Source organism: Podarcis cretensis, assembly GCF_951804945.1.
Source record: "Podarcis cretensis genome assembly, chromosome: 8".
In the NCBI taxonomy this organism is placed as follows: domain Eukaryota; kingdom Metazoa; phylum Chordata; class Lepidosauria; order Squamata; family Lacertidae; genus Podarcis; species Podarcis cretensis.
Window position 1 is genome coordinate 42,037,341 of NC_137177.1, and position 18,533 is coordinate 42,055,873.

Genomic DNA, 18,533 nt, shown 5'->3' on the forward strand with positions numbered 1-18,533 from the left:
TAGCTGAGCTGAGTACTTCAGTGCAGTATTCGATTAAATGCAAGCTCAGTTAGTTTCTTAAAGCTGAGATACAGAGATTATTTCATTTTGGGGGAAAGGGTAAAGGATGGGAAAGACTGTCACTCAGGCTATTCATGGCAGATGCCATCACAAGAGGGGGTGACAGCTGGCCAGAGACAAGAAAGAATGCATTGGAGATGGTGGCACAGACAGAACTGATCTTCCAAGCAAAGAGCAAATGACAGATTGTGCAAGTCCATAGATGAAAAGCAGGTGAACGGATTTAATTCTCCCTCCTTAACATAACACAGCAGGAGTCAAAGTGGACACATAATTCCATTTAGAATATAAAAGCCTTTGCCCAAAAAACAAAACAAAAACCCTACCGCATAAAACCTGAGCTCTTTGGAGTTGGCTAAAGATTGGGACAGGGAAGAAATACAGTTCAGTCTGCATTTAAAGACTAACCTATTTATTTGGCACTTTCAAAACAACACGTGAACCGAAACACAGGCATTCTTCTCAATCTGCACCACTCCGAATTTTGCAGTGCAACCATCCAGTCAAGTAATGAGTACAAAAATGCATGCAGTAAAGTAAAATGCACATAAAAATGCATGTATTTGTGAAAATAACATACCAAATGCTTTATATTAGGAAAAATTCCTTGCAAAAATAGCATAGTAATGAAAGCTGTATACAAAAAAAAAGTGTATGTATTTGGAGAAATTTGCAGAAGAACGCAGACAAATTTTAATGAGGGCTATAAATACATAAATAAACAGTTCAACAACAGATGCAGAAATGTGGAGAACTGAACTTAAGATTGGAAAAATGAGATACTGAAATTGATAGATTATTCCATCCCTACCCGTAGCAGTGTCAGCAATAGAAAGAGATGTGCACCCTGTTAGTCACTGAGCAGGTAGGTAGTCTATCACTCAAACAGTGGGATGTATAAACAAACCTTCATATTGATAAAAAAGGTATGAAGTTTGAACATCACCCTCTTCTCCCACTCTGTGGTTCTCTGCCACTCTGTGTAGGCTTCTAAATATGAGCCTAAGAAACAAAGCATGTACACACAACCACAAAAAGAAAATGGAGAGGTGTGTCCCAGTCAGTGTGTGCTATGTTTTATACGCCCCAGCAGAAATTATGGAGCCCCCATACAGAGAGCATTTCTGGATATGTTCCTGCTTGTGTTTTACAGATAATAGCCCTATTCCCACATGGCAAACCACTTTTGAAAACAAGGGGTATCTCAAAAGTAGCTGATGCGGGAGCTAGTGGGGAGAGCAGTTGCTGCAGCATAAGAAAAAATAAAATGAAAACAAAAATCACACTGATTGTACCCTTCAGTGTCCTAAATATTTTGGCTGTGCATGCTCCAGTTTGGTGCCCAATTCAGCACCTTGGATCCAACAGGTTCTGACCCAGGACAACCTGGAACCGACATGAGAGAGTCCAGTCCCTAAACTGAAACTTGTGCAACCCTAACTATTTAATTGGGGTTTTAAACCCAATTAAGCATGTGATTGGCATGAGGACAAGGAGGGCAAGCAGACAGAGACTCTTGCCTGTGACTCCTTCTTCTCCCTGCACCAGATGTTGAATCAGGTGTTTAAACCCCAAATAAGCATGTGGTCAGTAAGTGGTGGTGGTGGGGAGACAAACAAGAGTCTCTGCTACTGTCTTCTTCCCTCCCTCTCCTCATCAACAACTGGATGTTTATTCAGGGTTTAAACTCCCAATTCAACATGCAGTCACCCAACCGCCTCGTTTTTTACAATCCCCAATCATCCTTGGCAGATCTGAGCCCATTAGGGACAACCCACTACAGGCAACTCTCAGTTTGCCCTGGATTCAGTTCAGGATCTGGGATTTGTCTGGCACAGTCCTACTAAGCATGACCTTGTGGCTCTAGTATGTAATCATACGTATGTCAAGAACACAGAGGCAACTGTAGAGTACCTGAAAGGAGGGAGAGAAATTTATCCCCTTCCAATGTCTGGTTCCCTGCTAGAGCTGTGAACCAGATGCCAAGAGTACTGCGAACTGTGATTTTCCCAAACATTTAGTAGAACAAGGGAAATGTCATTTTCCAGAGTCCCTGACATACAGTCCTAATAGTCAGGTGCTAGTAGGTGGATGAAGAGATTTACCTCTCCTCTTCTAGCTTACCAATGCTCAAGTAGAAAGAAGGATAAGGAAGTGGATTGTTGGAAGGGGGAAGGGGGGGCAAAGGCTGAGAGTAATGGCTCTTTGAAGAAGAAAAAAAGTTCCACTAGGTTCTCTTCTGATGCAAGGATACAAGCAAGCAAGCAATGTTTGACTTTCTAAGCCAGGAAATGCGAGTTTTGATAACATTCAGTCACATCTTCCCATCTCCCTCCCTCCCCATCCTCTCTCTCTCTTCATATTTTCTGGTGCGCAGCTCAGTTGGAAACAAAAATTTCCTAGCACCTCACTGACATACATCTACAGATTCCACAACAGGATTGAAAGTGCCAACACCTTGTCTCCCTAATATTATGACAATTCAGCTTTTCACAACAGATGTTCTGGCTGGTTAGCAATCAGCTAAAAGCTGAGGAAATATTAACAGGCTTTTTGCTTTGTTGTGTGAAATGCTCATTATCCAAACTGTCTGGCTGTGTGTACCCATCACTGATGTTTAACAGACAGAAATGCACACTGGGCTTAAGCAATTTGCCCAAAATGAAATGGCATCAGTAGGACAACAGAGTTCAGTTCCATGACTACTCTGCTACCAACTCACTCAATGGATCATCCTTAATGGTCAACTCAACAAATCCAATATATCCTCTCTACTACGACTCTTAAGTAATCCATGCAAGAGACATTCAGGGATGGATGCACTAAATCCATATATGCAAGCTTGACTTTGCAAACCCATTTTAATTCAAAGTGCCTAGCAGCTGCATACAGAGTCTATTAAGTAATGGCTCACTGCATAGAACTTGTTTTCCCTCACTCCAGTTTTAACTTTATTTCACCCCCACAAGTCTGATGAGCACAACATGCAAAGGCTTTTAAGAGGCTGGCTGTGTTTTAACACTTTGCCTTCTTACTTGTTAACATGCAGCCATAATTTGTCATCTTGAATTGTATTTTACAGGTCACTAGTTACAACTGCATGGAAAAGACAAAGAATCATTGCATGTCAACAACATTAGAGCAACGATTGCGCCCTTCAAAAGTCAGGATAAGTATGTTGCAGAATAGGAGTCCAATAAAGCTCAGGGTTCCTTTAGAAAGCAATAACTCTCAGGTACTCCTCAGTGGGAAAACTGTGTGGTTCCTGCTTGCACAACATTCTTCTTAACACAGCAACTCAGAACACAGCAACTGTTCCATCATCACCTTACACAAAGACTGTCTCCATCATTGAGGACTGTGATATACTAGTAGTTTGTGCAGCATGTATAAGTGGCAGACACTAATGGTTGTAACACAAAGAATCTGTCCACTCCAGTTGATCAACTGCCAAACCATTTGCAATTTCTTTCAAAGATTCCAGGTCAAGGATTTGTGAAGCCACTTTAATGAAAATGAATACAGGATGTCTGCTAGCTACAAGAATACCCACCCGCTTAGATGGCAGTTGGAGAATTACAGTCTGAGCTTAGACTGCAGTGAGTGCTCACCCACCTGACAATCAGCCAATTTCACAACAACATCAGATGATGAGCCTCTTTGAAGCTGTGCTCCCAGGGTGCCTTCACAGAGGCTTGTTCCAGGATCATAAAGAGATTTGCATTGAAGGCCTGCTAAAATGGAGGGGCTGTTCAGAAAGGGGTTTGCACTGAAATCCTTTCCTGCTCCTGGGACAAGGCATGCTGGCACTGCCCATCAGTTGATCAGGCTCAGCTGATGGGCAGTGAGAGTGCACCTTGCTCCAGGAAATGAAGGACTGGAAGTACACTACATCAGTACCTGTCGTGAAGCCAGAGGTGTAGTGGTTCAGGGTCATGGGTAGAGGGTAGACCCATTATTATTTCTGCAGCAAGGTCTCTGTCTCCAGCTTCTAGAGCTGCCCAATCAGCATGAAATGAAAGCTTTTAGCCACTGAGAAGTCTGCTCATCCTTTGTGCTGATTAGATAAAGTCAGAGTGAAAGGAAGTATGTCAGTCACCAAGGATTGGCTCCTAGGATCACCCCGGGGAAATCACGCAAGAAGAACACCAAGGAAGAGTTGGTCTGTATGCTCCAAAGCTAAGCATTTAGGAACACTGAAAACACAAGGTGCTTCAGTGTCAAGAGAATGGTGTGTGGGTTCTATTATGTACAGTAGAACTTCAAGAAAACACAACTTCTTCAAATCAACAGAAGATCTTTGAATACTCCAAATCATTTGCCCAGGTACATGCACAGAAAATAGTAGATTGAGCGGAAAGGCAACACATGGTGATCTTCATTGATTGTTGCAATGCATCCCAAATTAATATTGTATAATTATAAGATTATTGTATAAGCTTCGAAGGGGGCAGGGCTGTGAGCAGGTATGGCTGCGACTATCACGAAGGGACCCTGTACTTCTGAATTTGCTACTACACTACTGCTCACACTTGATGCCATATATTACATCAGGTCTGGGACAGGTGGATGTGGTTTGTCAGGAACAGCCTGATGGGCCAAAGTGAGATCCATAGCAGCCCAACAGTTGACCCCCAGGCTGGAGATTCTCTAATCTTGGCCTAGAGGGGAGATGCTATCTTCAAAACAGATTGATTGTGCACCAGTAACCTACACAGCAAGCCCGTGTGTGTCAGACACCTAATGAATAGGTACTATTGTAGTCTTTGTGGGGGAAATGCAAGTTTTCAAGTGGGCAGAGCTTTTCAGAGTTCGGCTCCCAATTTAGCAAAGACAAAAGACAGAACCTTCTGCCCCCAGAAAAAGAACATCTACATGCAGCTGAAGACATTTTGTGGAAGAAAATATACAACTCTCCAATTATATAACCATAAAACACACAGCTGTGATTTATTTTTAAATGTGAGGGAGTGAGGGAAAGTTTCCTTCTTACTTGCATTTATATAACGCAGCCTTCACCAGCCTGGCAAGCTCCAGATATTTCGGACTAAAACTCCCATCAGTCCCAGCTGGCTGGCTGGGACTGATGGGAGTTGTAGTCCAAAACATCTTAAGTTCACCAAGTTGTGGAAAGCTGATGTAATGACTCCTTTTACCATCTGTACCTCTGAAAACTCTCCTTTGAACCATCAGTAGCAAGCTGTCAATTTTGTGGGATGGGTTTTAATGGATAGGAGAGGATTTATTAATTGCAATTTATCCCCCCAGGTGCCTGCGTGGGGGGGGGGGTTGAACAGTGTTTCAAAATCTGGAGATGGATTTGCAAGTAGTGCAGAATCACCTATCTTGTATGCTCCTTCCATTCTTTTCAAGGAACTTCAACTGCTACCTTCAAGCCTGGTTCCCCTTGGAAGCTGCCATGTACAGAGTTAGACTATCGGTCCATCTAGCTCAGTACTGTCTGTATCTGAAGACTTTTCTCAGCCCCCTTCCTTCCTGGGTGGCTTTCCAGAGGCTAAATGCCAACAGTTGGTGGCGACAGAGGCAAAAAGTGGGTGGGGCCATTATTGTAAATGTTTACCTTTCTCCAGTAGGCTAGTTTCTGCATACACTCAGGCACTCCCTCTACCCTCCATCCAGTCAAGAGACATTGTCAGAGTTCAAGGACCCAATCCAGCCACAGTATGAAGGCAGACCAGGGAGGGGTATGGCCTGGAGAAAGGGGCGTGGCTTGGGAGGGTACGGAGGACTAGATAGATAAGGCTTGGAGGGCTGCATTTGGCACCATGGGCCTGGTCTTCCACACCTCTGGTCAGCACTGATTATGTACTGAACAGTGGTAACTCCTAAAAGAGTCCAGGATGACAGAGAGCTCGGGTGGGACCCAATGAAGTCAATCCATGAGTAGAACAACTTCTGCTTGTGAAAAGGAACTTTCCATCCCACTCCCCACCCCTTGCACTCCAAAACCTGCTTCAGAGAGTTGGGGGAACTTCCAAGGCAGATTTTAGGGGTTCTAGTGGGGAAGTTCTGTTGCACAACTGGAAGTTGTTGCGTGATTTCGTTGGATATAACAAAATGTTTAGATGGAATGTTGTCTTCCTCAAGGTCAACCATTCTGAGCTCCATCTGCCATAGCATTGCCTTTGTATGTTTAACAAGGACCCAGAATAATTAGGCCCAAGTTTTTCAAAGAAAGGAATTGTGGCTGTGATAGTAGCTGACTATCACTGATGCAAAGTTTGGGTTTTAGCTGTAGCTGCAAAGGACATTTCAGTCTTTCTCCCACCAGGGTGTATAAGGAGCACCTGCTGACCTGCAGCAGCATAGTTGTGTAATGGGAACTTCATTTGCATCCTCTCCCCAGGAGGTAACACAGAGCAGGTAACTCCTATGAAATCCAGTGGACTCATATGGGAAGAAGATTTAGACATTTGCACAGCTGTGTGGAACATAGATGTGCAAATGTATAAATACCATATAGATGTGAATTGCATTAGCAAAACTTTTCCACCAAGCCTGCCACAGGGGAAGGTCCTTAACACAGTGAGAGAACACATGTTTTTCACACAGAAGGCTCCAGGTTCAATCCCTGCAATCCCCTGTAAAGGACATATATCATTTAATTTTACAAGCAAATGAATACAAGCACACACCCACACTCATCAATAAGATGACTTACCATTTTTGTCAGCTCGTCTGAAGATCTAGAATCAAAGAAAGGCACAGTTTTACTATTTTGTAACTGTTTGGCTGTTACAAATCAAACACAAATATATATCTTTCACTTAGAGACAGAATCACACAGAGACAGATGTGCAGGTCTTGTTCCGTGATTACTTTAAACTTCTGCAGGGAGTGGGGGAATATTACAGGCAATCCAGATAGGTATGGAGCTTGCAGCAAATTCCCAATAAAAACACTCTGTCCCCCCCTCTCTCTGCACCCTGCCAGCTGCTATTTGTCAGCAACTGGACCTAGGTATATTTCCCCTGGTTCGCACAGTAAAAGGCAGTTACTGGGCATGGTGTTCCCAGCCTCCTCTCCTATAAGGTGTGCACCTACATGTGAGTACATTTATTTGTGTGAAAATATCCCAGCTTGAGGCTCTAAGTGGCATATTTGTCCTTCAATGTGCCTTTGTGGCTCTTTTAGCAGGTGCACTGCAGACATTCCAGAGCATTGCAGAAGCAAATGAGGGGCAATGAGCGATCAGGGAGAACTCAAAAGTTGTAGCAAATATAAACTAATTGCACCGGAGGGGTTCTGTCACATACATTGCATCCCAAATTTGTTGGAAAACACATTCACAGAGCAAGAGTGCAAGCAAGGGAGAAGTAGCCTTACATAAGAATACAGGTCTGAGCCCAGGGGAGAGAGAACCTTAGGGCAGGAAGCAAGGGCAGTATCGCCAACGAAATACAGTGGAATGATATTTGATATTCTGGCATAAAAAGAGGTTGTCAGCAAGCAGATTTCCATGATCTTGCACTGCTTGTATAATTAATGTACAGTAGTAAAGAAAGAGACGTCGGCTCACTCTGCGTGGGAAGGAGATAAATTTAGATCAAAGCAAAAGCAGCAGAGAGAAGAGGGGGAATACATAACAACAGAAGACATCTTGCTGCAAATCAGGGAGGAGAAAGAAGGGAGGTGAGTGTAGCAAAACCTCGAGGAGAGATTTGAAAAGTGCTTGGTGCAATTTGACAATTAAAGCTTGGGTTACCTTTTATTTTTTTAAGAAAAGAAAACCCAACAGCACACCTGTACAGTGACTGTGTTTCCCAACCACCTCCCCGCAACAAAGGTTCTGTGTCCTTGGCATCTATATGGCAGGCAGACATTCAACAGGAAAGAACTCAACATGAGTTGGTGCCCCTTGGTACATTTCAGGGAATGGCCAGACACAGGGGAAGGAGCAGTCATCATGGCAATGCAGTGCTGACTCCAGGTTTTTTGGGCTTGAGCAATATGCTCTTAGTGGACTCCCTCCTTGAATGTGCTTGGCATTTCCTCCTCACCACTCTTGCCACTGCTCACTCACCTGACTCACTGAGCCTTGGCTCACTGGCAGAGCATCCGTTTTGTGTGCAGAAGGTGCCAGGTTCAATCCCTGGCATCTCTTGTTTGGGCCAGGAAAGACTCCCTGCCTGAAATCTGGGGGAGCTGCTGTCTGTCAGTGTAGACAATACACACTGAGTCACTTTGCCTGCCTGCAATATGTTCCTGAACTCCGACAGTACCTCTTGCTTCCCTGGGTGAAAAGGAGTTTGTATGTAGAAACTGGTGTGCTAAGCATAGGTAACAGGAATGCAGCCCCATGGTGAAAAGGTTTCCGCAGCTCTGCTGTAATTAGTTTTAATGACTCTTATGTCCCACTGTCCCTGGGAAAATTTTGCACAGCCCAATATAAGGCCATCAAGACACCATGAGGGACTTGGGTGGTTACAAAAATTGCATATGGCAAGTCTCTACTTTCTCTACTCAACTCATTCTCTTCCAAAGAAGAAACTTGATTAAACATATACAAAACAAAGCTGCTGTTATTTCCAGGAAGCGAACAAAAGGGTGTTGTAAAAGAAGAAGAAAAGAAAAGGTTTTATTCAGCCAGAGAACAACATTCTCTATTTTCTAGGTCACAACTCAAAGCATTCAAAGGTAACAATGGTTCGGTAATAAAAATGGTTCTAGGAATGGATTGAACTGGAAAATGTTTGATTCAAAAAAATATTGCTTGAGCAATACTATCACAGGCACGGATAAGTCAATTTGATTTGATTTCAGTCTCTCAACAAAGAAATAGACTCCAACTGATGCTCAAATCCGGGTGAAGTCAGTTTCGAAAGAAAAGAGAGAAAACTGATAAAACGCCGCATTTCAGCAGATCCACCATTGAAAGTCCATTGCTGAAAGGGCAGCCCATGGCTAAGCTTTACAAATCATAGCTGAATTATAAAGTTTTGTGTTGAGATATAATTTAATTTCACATCCGAAAGGCTAGTTTCCTGCATGAAAGATGGATTGAATGGAATGTGCAACAGAGGAGGGAAAACTAGAGAGTTTCATTGAAGGAAATACTGTGCTCATGGTTACAGCAGCCTTCTCCATCCCTGTGCCTTCCCACTGTTTGGGACTGCAACTCCCATCAGTTGCTGGCTGGGGCTGATGGGAGTTGTATTGCAAAACAGCTGGAGATCAGCAGGTTGGTGAAGGCTGTCATATAGGGTCCTAGTCCTCCACTGTTTACATCTTTATTTTTATCCCTCTCATGCTCCCAGCAGGAGCCCAACACTAATAAACGCAATACAAATAAAATTATACAGTACTTCACCATGCCATTAACAAGCTAAAATGCATACAGTTTTGAAACTGCAGTCTAAGAGTTGAATGGTATTTTAACACCATACTACCAAAAAGGTTATGAAAGAATGTAAACATATCCTTGAATTAGCTGGCCATCCTTGCATTTTGACCCTAAATGCTAGACAGTCACTGTAATTACAGTGACTCAAGGTTTTGGATTGCACAAGTGGTCATACAGGGAAGCAGTTTGGAGTAACATCAAGGAAGGAAAAGAATCCAGAACTGGAGGAATTTCAGATGAACACTGACATCCATTGAATGGACACTGGGATCTGAAATGCTGCTCTCTTGCACCCATATGTGGGGGAGGGTTTTGACTGTGTAGTGTTTACATGAAAAACCAATAAAGGAAAAATAAACCACCATCACCCAAATATTGACATGGGATCACATCCAACTAAGTTTATAGACCCACAGAAGTTCATGGACCTAAGTTAGCGATGTTCATAATTTTCAATGAGTCTACCCTGAGTAGGGCTAAACATTTGCAACCCATAATTGCAAATTTCCTTTAGTTCTTGCTCCAATCTACATTATTTGCAATGTTTGCAGCAGTGAACTGTTGTTTTTTTACCATGCTTTTTATTGGATTATTACTACAACACATGCACACCACACTTAAAAAACTACAAATACAAACAAACTAAAAAGAAAATCTAAACAAACTAAAAAGAACATACACAATAACTGATAAACATATAGCCATAAGTCCGCAAATTTCTGCGCTTGGACCTATGTTATCTTATTATCTATATCCAATTGTTATTATATTCTAATAGACTTCCTTCCTCCCCATCGTGGGTCAGATTTCATACTTAATAAACTGTTTCTTTCTCATTTTGTATTCCTGCCTTTACTGCAAGTCCTCAGCAGTGAACTGTTTTAGCCAGTGATCCTGTGGGGCTTTTGTAGAAACCATGGAGAATGTCCTCATACCACAGCAGCGGGGAGTTCTTTTTCTTGACATGCCATGTTCACGGCAGCCTAAAGAGCATTGCTGCTGTATCAGGCTAGAGCTAGTCTAGCATCTTGTTCTCACACCGGCCAACCAGATGCCCTAATGGAAAACCCATAAGCAGGACCTGAGCACAAGAACACTCTCCCCTCCAGTTGTTTCCAGCAACTGGCACCCAAAGACATTGCTGCATCCATCAGGGGCTATAGGAGAAACCAGGTCATGTAATGTGTAGAGTGGCCTGTGCACATCTAATCCATGCAAGCATGTTGTAGATGTGCATCAGAGCATCTGTACACACACACATGCACGAACGCACGAACGCACACATTCAGTCAAACTGTCTGCAAAGGGATAAAGCAAATTGGGACTCCAAAATCCAGGGAGGGCATTTGGACGAGGAGAATTTATAATAAAATGAAACTTTTGGCCAACAGCATCAAAAATGTATATGTGTGGGAGAGAACAGCAGCAAATTCAACTGCAAAGCTGAGCAAATATGCAGCTTTTCTGAAAGTCCTGGGAGAAGAGGAAATCTTGATTTAGACCAGATTTAGACCAGTTAGCTAAATCTAAGTTTCTACCAGTGTTGTCAGGTGTCAACACTTCCCAAGCAAACAGCATGTCGGTGTTGATTGGACTAATTTTGCTGTTCAGAGAGGGAATGTAGCGTGCTAGGGGGGCTACTTCTGGAGACCAGACAAATAAGCAGCATTTAATCAGCAAGGGCTCAACAACTCTCCTTCAGTCACCATTCCTGAAATGGAGGGTTAGGGAGCCACAGACGTGCAGGTCATGTGTGGCCCTCAGACTCTCCCCAGGATATGCCTATCTCAAGTACTTTTGCCTGGCTAGAATGTGCTTGAATGGAGTGAGCGAGTGGATGTGTAGAAACCTCTGTAGCTAGAATGTACAGTACCTGTGGCCTCACTCATTTCTTGCCTCTGGCCAGCCTATCAATGTCATGCTTTCCGCAACAGAATGCGGCCCTCAGGCTGATTTGAAGGAAAATCATAATTAACTTCTACAGGAGTTAAGGCGGAAGCAGCAAGCCAGAAGGGGGAAATTAGGCCAGAACGGCAAATCGATAGAACATTACACAACAAATGCTTTATTAATGAGGGCTCGAAGGAAGCATGAAGGGCAAGCCAAGGCAGCTATCAACTTTAGCATCACAACTCATTTTTGAGGCTGATAACATGAGAGAAGTCAGATCACACCCATGAGCTCTGTTTTCAGATTGCGGACTACAAGCTCATAATTGAAACTGGTTATCGTTCAGTAATCAAGAAGCCAAAACACAAGGAACAGGGAATCCATAGTATCAAAGTTACATATCAAGACTAGAGGAACCAAGACTCTGCATGCGGCTCAGTTAAAAGATGCTCAGTTAAAAGTATAGCAAACAACACACAGCAAACACTGTATTCTCCACCCTGTTTTATATGACGGCCAGTGGTGTAATCAGGAAAGACCTTGGGGCAAATGTCAGCAAAATGGGCAGGAAAGAACCCCAAACACAGAATGACTAACTTGACACATTTGGAAGTAAGCAAAATGATATCCATTACCATCTAAAAAGGGGTACCTCATAAGTACATTAAGTCCAGAGCCAAAAATTACCTAACTGCACCACTGACAACAGTTCTCTTTTTGAAGGTTTCTATAATTTATTTCCAGTTTAGTCTGCATCTGGAATAGAGATAGGATATCTCCACATCAATTTGCGGGGTTGTTTTTTTTTTAAGTCATCACAAAATTTCAGCAGCATTTTACTGCTAATATCTCCTAATATACATGTTTGCATGCAGTTTTGCCTAAGATACAAATTCTTGTAAGACAATTTCCCCAAATACAATGCATTTTTGGGTGTTATTTTCACTAATATGTGCATTGTTGTGCACACTTACCCTAATATATGCCTTTTTTGCCAGCACTTTGGCAGGTAAACTGCTTTGAAAAATTCAGAGAAGTGTGAATGTCAAAGGATGATTGTGTTTTGGGTCATTTGTTGGATTGTATTCAACTAAGTCTTACTCAGAGTAGACCCACTAAATTTTGTTTTTTTAAAAAAAAATATGTTAACCATATCCACTTACTTCAATGGATTTACTTTGAGTATGACTAACACTGAATCCATTGTTTCAAAATCTGCAAATCCATTTGCATTTCAAAGCTAGAACAGCCATTGATGTTATAGACTGGCTGGATGCAGAGGAGAGGTGGGAGGCAGCAGCTGGAGAACCCCCAAGGGAGGAAGTTTCAGAGTCAGGGGACTGGTGATGGGATGACCATGAGTGGTCAAAGGGAGAAGACATCTGAAGGCAGCAGACTGGGAGGAGGAGGTGTCACAACCTGAAGAAGTAACAGAGCTTAGTGAGCAGGAAGAGGGCAGTCCAAAATTAGAGGCTGCTGAAGAAACCAGGGAGTCTCCCCTTCCTGCTGTGAAAAGCTGCATTCCTCCCTGGTCTCCCAGAGCATGGAGAGTGATGAAGAGGGTGGAGCAAAGAGAGATAAGGTGAAGGAGCTTCAGGTTGCTGGGGAAGGACCCAGGAGAGGAACCTTAGAGAGTGGTGGGAAGACGGGGACCTTCATTGGGACAAGACCCACTGGGAAGAGTTGCTATGATCACCAGGCCTGCACTGTTTTGGTTTCTTTGAATAAAGAGTTAATTTCACTGACACCAGGTGTTTTATCGCTGGCCTGCTCCTGACAGTCACCAACCTGGTGCCCCCCCCAGATGTTTTGGACTAATCAGCCTTGGCCAGCAAGGCCATGTTGGCTGGGGCTGATGGGAGATGTAGTCTAATGCATCAAGAGGGCACTAGATGGCAAAGGCAGGGCTAGAGCTTCCCTTGAAATTCAAATTAAGAGAGATGCTTTTTGTTGGGAGAGTGTCAGGGAGAGATAGAATTAAAGTCCTTCTCCCCACACCCAGAAGATGGAGGCTGATCAGGCTTCCCCCAAGCTCTTGTTTACATCATTTTAAAAAAATGTTCACTTTAATTGCATGATGCAGCCATGCAAGTGACGTCACAGCTAGATTGGTCCTCAATCTCAAAATGAATCGGTTCTTGTTTGTTTTCTCTGTCACATTAACAGCATTCCCAAGGGGTATTCCAGACCAAACAGATAACCGCAGGAGTACTTGAGAGGAAGGTTGAAAATCAGCAGGGTTGTGTGTGGAAACTTGGATCCATTTGTTGTTGTGTTTTATAATCCTGGAAGAGAAATTAATACATGGTGGTGGTTGTTTTAAAGAAGTTTTCTTGTGACCAATTTTGGATTAGCCTGCCTCATCAAGAGGCTTTGATTTGGAGCCGTTATTAAGTCATTTTGCGCTACCAGTTTTTCATTCCAAGTAGCATGGAAGAAGATATAAATGTATTCACTAATTAGGCTTGCCTTAATGTAGTACAGATGAATCAGTTGTTGTGAGAGGGGTTGCTTGATGGACAACAGTGTTAAATGAGCCAGCATGATTCACTCACCAATAATATTCCCCCCTTTAAAAAAATGGGGGGGGGTGGATATTGCTATTAAAGTGTCGAGTATATTAACAAATTTTAGGAGAGTTAAATTTACACTCGGTACATTAACTATCAATTCCAGCTGGCACTATTAATATCTCATTTTCATAATATGATTCTGTAAAGCTCTTTAAAAAGGAAAGAGATGTTATATAATTATTTTTCCCTGTGGTTTTTATGCAAACCACTGCTTTCTCCTCCATCTAAGTCAAATTTCCCAATGCCCAAGATGTACTATTTTTTAAATAATAATAATAATATTGGAAGAACCCTTTACCCTTATATATCAGGGATGGTGGGGAGGAGAGAGAAATTGCAAGGAGGCACATGCAGAGCAATAACTTAGAGACACTGTGGGAACTCTCCTTGTTAATTTGTTCCGGTGCATCTCTGCACTGGGTCCCATGATTGGATCATTCAATCTTCCCAATGCAGAAAGCCACAAAAATTACTTGCCTTCACGGAAGGTTGATTGGGAGGCGATCTGGTGAGCCTTTGATTACTCAATTTATTTGTTTTCTCATAGTGCACTGATGGTTCTCTCCAATCTCACTAGTACACACTCTGGCATACAGCTTGGGAATGACCAGATCTAACCCCCCAGTCTGTCTTTGCCTAGTTCTGAGCCTAACTAAGAACTAGGGGTGGGTGAATCATTTCAGTTTTCCTTCAGTTTCTCATTTTCTAATATTAAGTTTCATTCTTCACATTTTCCATAACACTTTATGTGGTTTTTAAATAACCTTTATACAAATTCACCAGTATCTTAGTATAAATTTCTCCATATACACAACATGTACACATTTTTGCAAAGCAACTTTCCTCTTTATTCATTTTTGTATGCCATTCTTACCAATATATGCCTTTTATGCTCAATTTACCCTAGTATCTGCATTTTTGTACTCATTAGCTGGTTGGAGAACTGCATTGCAAAATCCAGATAAGCGCAAATTTTGAAGTATGGCTGAGTTCACATATTGTTTCAAAAAGTGCAAATTGGGTAGGTTTGTTGTTACGGTAAATGTGACCTGAATCACATTTTCCCCTCCATCCCTATTCAGAACTTAGATTATGGGTACATCATGTTACATTAAGCATTAGCGAAAGCCAAGAAAACTCTCTGCAGATTTTCATTTGGCATCTTTCAGGTAGCCTTGATTTTAAAAGTTGCAAGGATTCACTAGCTTAAACCAGCACTTAGGTAAAAATAGAACTACAGTAGCTCGGAGCAGGAAAAAAACCCCAGCCTGCTAACATTTTTTACAGCAAACCCCTGATTCTTCTTTTCATCAGTGTAGTGTCCTGGAGAGTGTTTGTGTTGTGTGTATGTGAGAGGGGTGTGTGTGACAAATACTATTAATTTGTAAGCAATTTGATACAGAATGGTAGTTATGGTAGAGCATCAGGGAAGTTAGGCATTCATGTTCATCCCCAGAATTTAATGTTATTTTCTCATGCCAGGAGTTTGAGGTTCATTCCCCCTTTGGGGAAGGGGAATTCTGGCAGGAGAGAGCTAATTTTGTTTCAGAATTCTCAGAAAGATGATGGAACTTTTTAGCTGATGGGAAGAGAAAACAGCAACAACCAGCATTTATAACTGCCAGCATCAGCACCTATCTACCTTGCATATTGTTAAGATTAAATAATAGAAAACATCAATTCTTGTCTTTTTCCAAATGGGACTGCCCATTTGGTAATATGAGTCTTCAAACCCCTTCACTGAGGTGACACACATAAGCTGCATATTTAGATAAGTTACAACAAATCTTGTATACCCATCATATGCCCTTCTCAATTGTGGGCACGCTGCGGAGATCCCCACTTATGCAAAGGCTCACAGGAAGCTGCCTTATACTGAATCAGACATCAATCTATCTAGCTCAGTGTTGTCTGCACTGACTGGAAGTGGCAATCCACGGTTTCAGGCAGCAGTCTTTCCCAGACCTACCTGGAGATGCCAGGGTTTGAACTTGGGAACTTCTGCACGCAAGGCAGACGCTCTGCCACTAAGCTGCAATCCTCTCTGTTGCATACCATTGCTTTGCCGTAATAAGATAAACCCTATACTCAGACTTCTGCATCCATTTGCCACAGAAGTCATGGCAAGCATTGAAAAGAGCGAGGTGTATGCTTCTCTTCTCCAGGTCAGGGGAATAACAATCACAACCAAACCAATCTCATTCTTCCAAACCCCTGCAATGTCTGCTCATCCAACATGGCACTTCTGAATTCAGTAAAATTTTCTAGCCCTGCAATGAGGGAAAATCTGAGGCCAGCCTACCTTGCAGGGCTGTTGTAAGAGTTACTGAGATAATGTAAGTGAAAGTGCTACAAAGTGCAGCGAAGACTCCACGATGTGACATAAAACACAAAGTGTTAGTATGACATTTTCCTCTGTCCTCATCTTCCATAACTGGAATCTCTCAAAGCTCCCCAGCTTAATTACTTTGTATTGTGTTTGTATGTGTGAAATTCAGAGAGCAATTGCAACTCCTATGCCAGCCTGTCCCTCTTTGAGGGGGGTAAATGGCTTCCTGTGCCCATTAACTGGAGTGGGCTGCACTGCCTTTCCCCTGGGCTGCTTTTAAGGGGAATTTATTCTCTTGGGAAAGCTATGCCAGGAGAACAACCAAGCCCGGGTCTCTTACTGGGACCCTGCAAGAGTCTTCTGCCCTGGCCTTCCAGGGAGAGATCCCACGGCACAGCCCTGCCTAAATGAGGGCAGCCTTGAAAGCGCTTCCTCTGGGGTTGCTAACTTCCCCCCTCTTGACAGAGATCCTCTGCTTTTAACAGCTGCCTGGAAGGCAAAAACACTTATTAGGAAAGGCTCCCACCCCACGGAGAAGATGAAAGCGATGATTTCCTTTGCAAAATCCCAGCCTGGAGCCCTCCTGGAGAGGGGGAAAGTTGGCTACCCTTCAGTGGCGCAGGGAAAACCGTCTGCACTAGCTCAGGGGACACCCGTTCAGGACTTCGGTCTATCCCACCTGGAAGCCTTTGCTCTAAGAAGAACAGAATAAAACCCCTTCTTGACTTAAACTTGATGCGCACCCCCCCCCCCACAATTCAGGTTTCCTCCAGAGTCAGACCCAAAACTGCCTTCCCTCCCCCCTATAGTTTGGAGTGGGGAGAGATATACCCATTTTAAACCCAATGAGGAAAAAAACACACCTGCTAGGGAATTCAGCCGGGGGGCGAATCAGGGGGGGGGGAGAGAGAGAGAGATCACACCCTCATTGGCAAGCAGAGAAGTCACAGCCCTCCTTTGCCGTTTGCCCCCCGCCAAAAAACCGGGGGAAAATGAAAGGATTTGGGCTTTTGCAAAGGTAGACTGCGCCCGCACCTGGAGGTTCTACTAGAGCCTCGCGCAAGAGCAGCGAAGGGGACGCCATTCGCCAGGTCACTTGCAAGCCTCCAACCTCGCGTGCTGCAAGGCGCCTGGCCACATAAGGCGCCTTTCAGTAGAAATCAATCTCTTTTTTTCTCTGGCAGGTGAAGAGGGGGAGAAAAGGTGCAGGTTTGTTGGGCAGTTGCGGGCGAGGCGGAGGGCGAGGGCGCCTCTTCCCCTGCTTGCCTGCCTGCCTGGTCTCCCGCCACCCGCCCGCCCGCCCGGGTCTGGGCTGCAGCTCTCGGCTCCGAGAAGGAAACTCACATCCAGGATCACGGAAGCGCCTTTCCGCTGCTCGGGGAAGCAGCCGTCCTGCCCGGCGGCCGCCTGGCCTTCCTGCAGGAGCTCCCGGTCGGGCAGGATGCTCTTGTCGCTCATCTTGGTGACTATCCAGCGGAGCAGCCCGTCCAGCCCCCCGATCTGCGGCTGCTGTTTGCGGAGGAGCTTGTGGACGCTCTCCCGGCAGTAGCGCGCTGCCTGCTCACACATCTTTTACAGGAGCCTTCATGCTGGAGCCGGGGGTATTCCCTCCCACACAGGCTACATCACCCCGCCGACGGCGGCTCCCGGGCGAGGAGCGGGCAGGCGAAACCCCACCCCCGCCTGCCACACTCCCCGGAGGAGGGGCGAGGGAAGGGGGTCGCCAGATCGCACCCCACCCCCCACCTAGGGATGGGGGCTGCCTGCAAGGGATGCATCCGGGAAGGAGGTGGAGGGGGTGGCTGGGAGGAAGACGCATCCTCAAGCACATTTCTCCCAGCTCAATTTATCTTGCAGGTGTTGTTCTTATGCAGATATACATATACATATACATACACATACACATATACATATACATATACATATACATATACATATACATATACATATACATATACATATACATATACATATACATATATTCTGGAATAAAAGGTAAAGGTAAAGGTACCCCTGCCCGTAGGGGCCAGTCTTGACAGACTCTGGGGTTGTGCGCCCATCTCACTTAAGAGGCCAGGGGCCAGCGCTGTCCGGAGACACTTCTGGGTCACGTGGCCAGCGTGACATCGCTGCTCTGGCCAGAGCCAGAGCCAGAGCCAGAGCCGCACACGGAAACGCCGTTTACCTTCCCGCTGGTAAGCGGTCCCTATTTATCTACTTGCACCCGGAGGTGCTTTCGAACTGCTAGGTTGGCAGGCGCTGGGGCCGAGCAGCGGGAGCACACCCCGCCGCAAGGATTCGAACCGCCGACCTTTCG

At 44.2% G+C, this 18,533-nt stretch overlaps 1 protein-coding gene across 1 annotated transcript in view; it reads right to left on the reverse strand.

Moving 5' to 3' along the window:
• Nucleotides 1-17,917, reverse strand: part of NECAB2 (N-terminal EF-hand calcium binding protein 2) — a 139,881-nt gene extending 121,964 nt beyond the window's left edge. Inside the window, exons 1-2 of the mRNA XM_079988335.1 lie at nt 17,561-17,917; nt 6,743-6,767 (exon numbers count right to left, since the gene is read on the reverse strand). Coding sequence (XP_079844461.1) covers nt 6,743-6,767; nt 17,561-17,785 — 250 coding nt within the window. The 5' untranslated portion in view covers nt 17,786-17,917. The remainder of the gene's footprint in view (nt 1-6,742; nt 6,768-17,560) is intronic.
• Nucleotides 17,918-18,533: the final 616 nt, after the last annotated feature.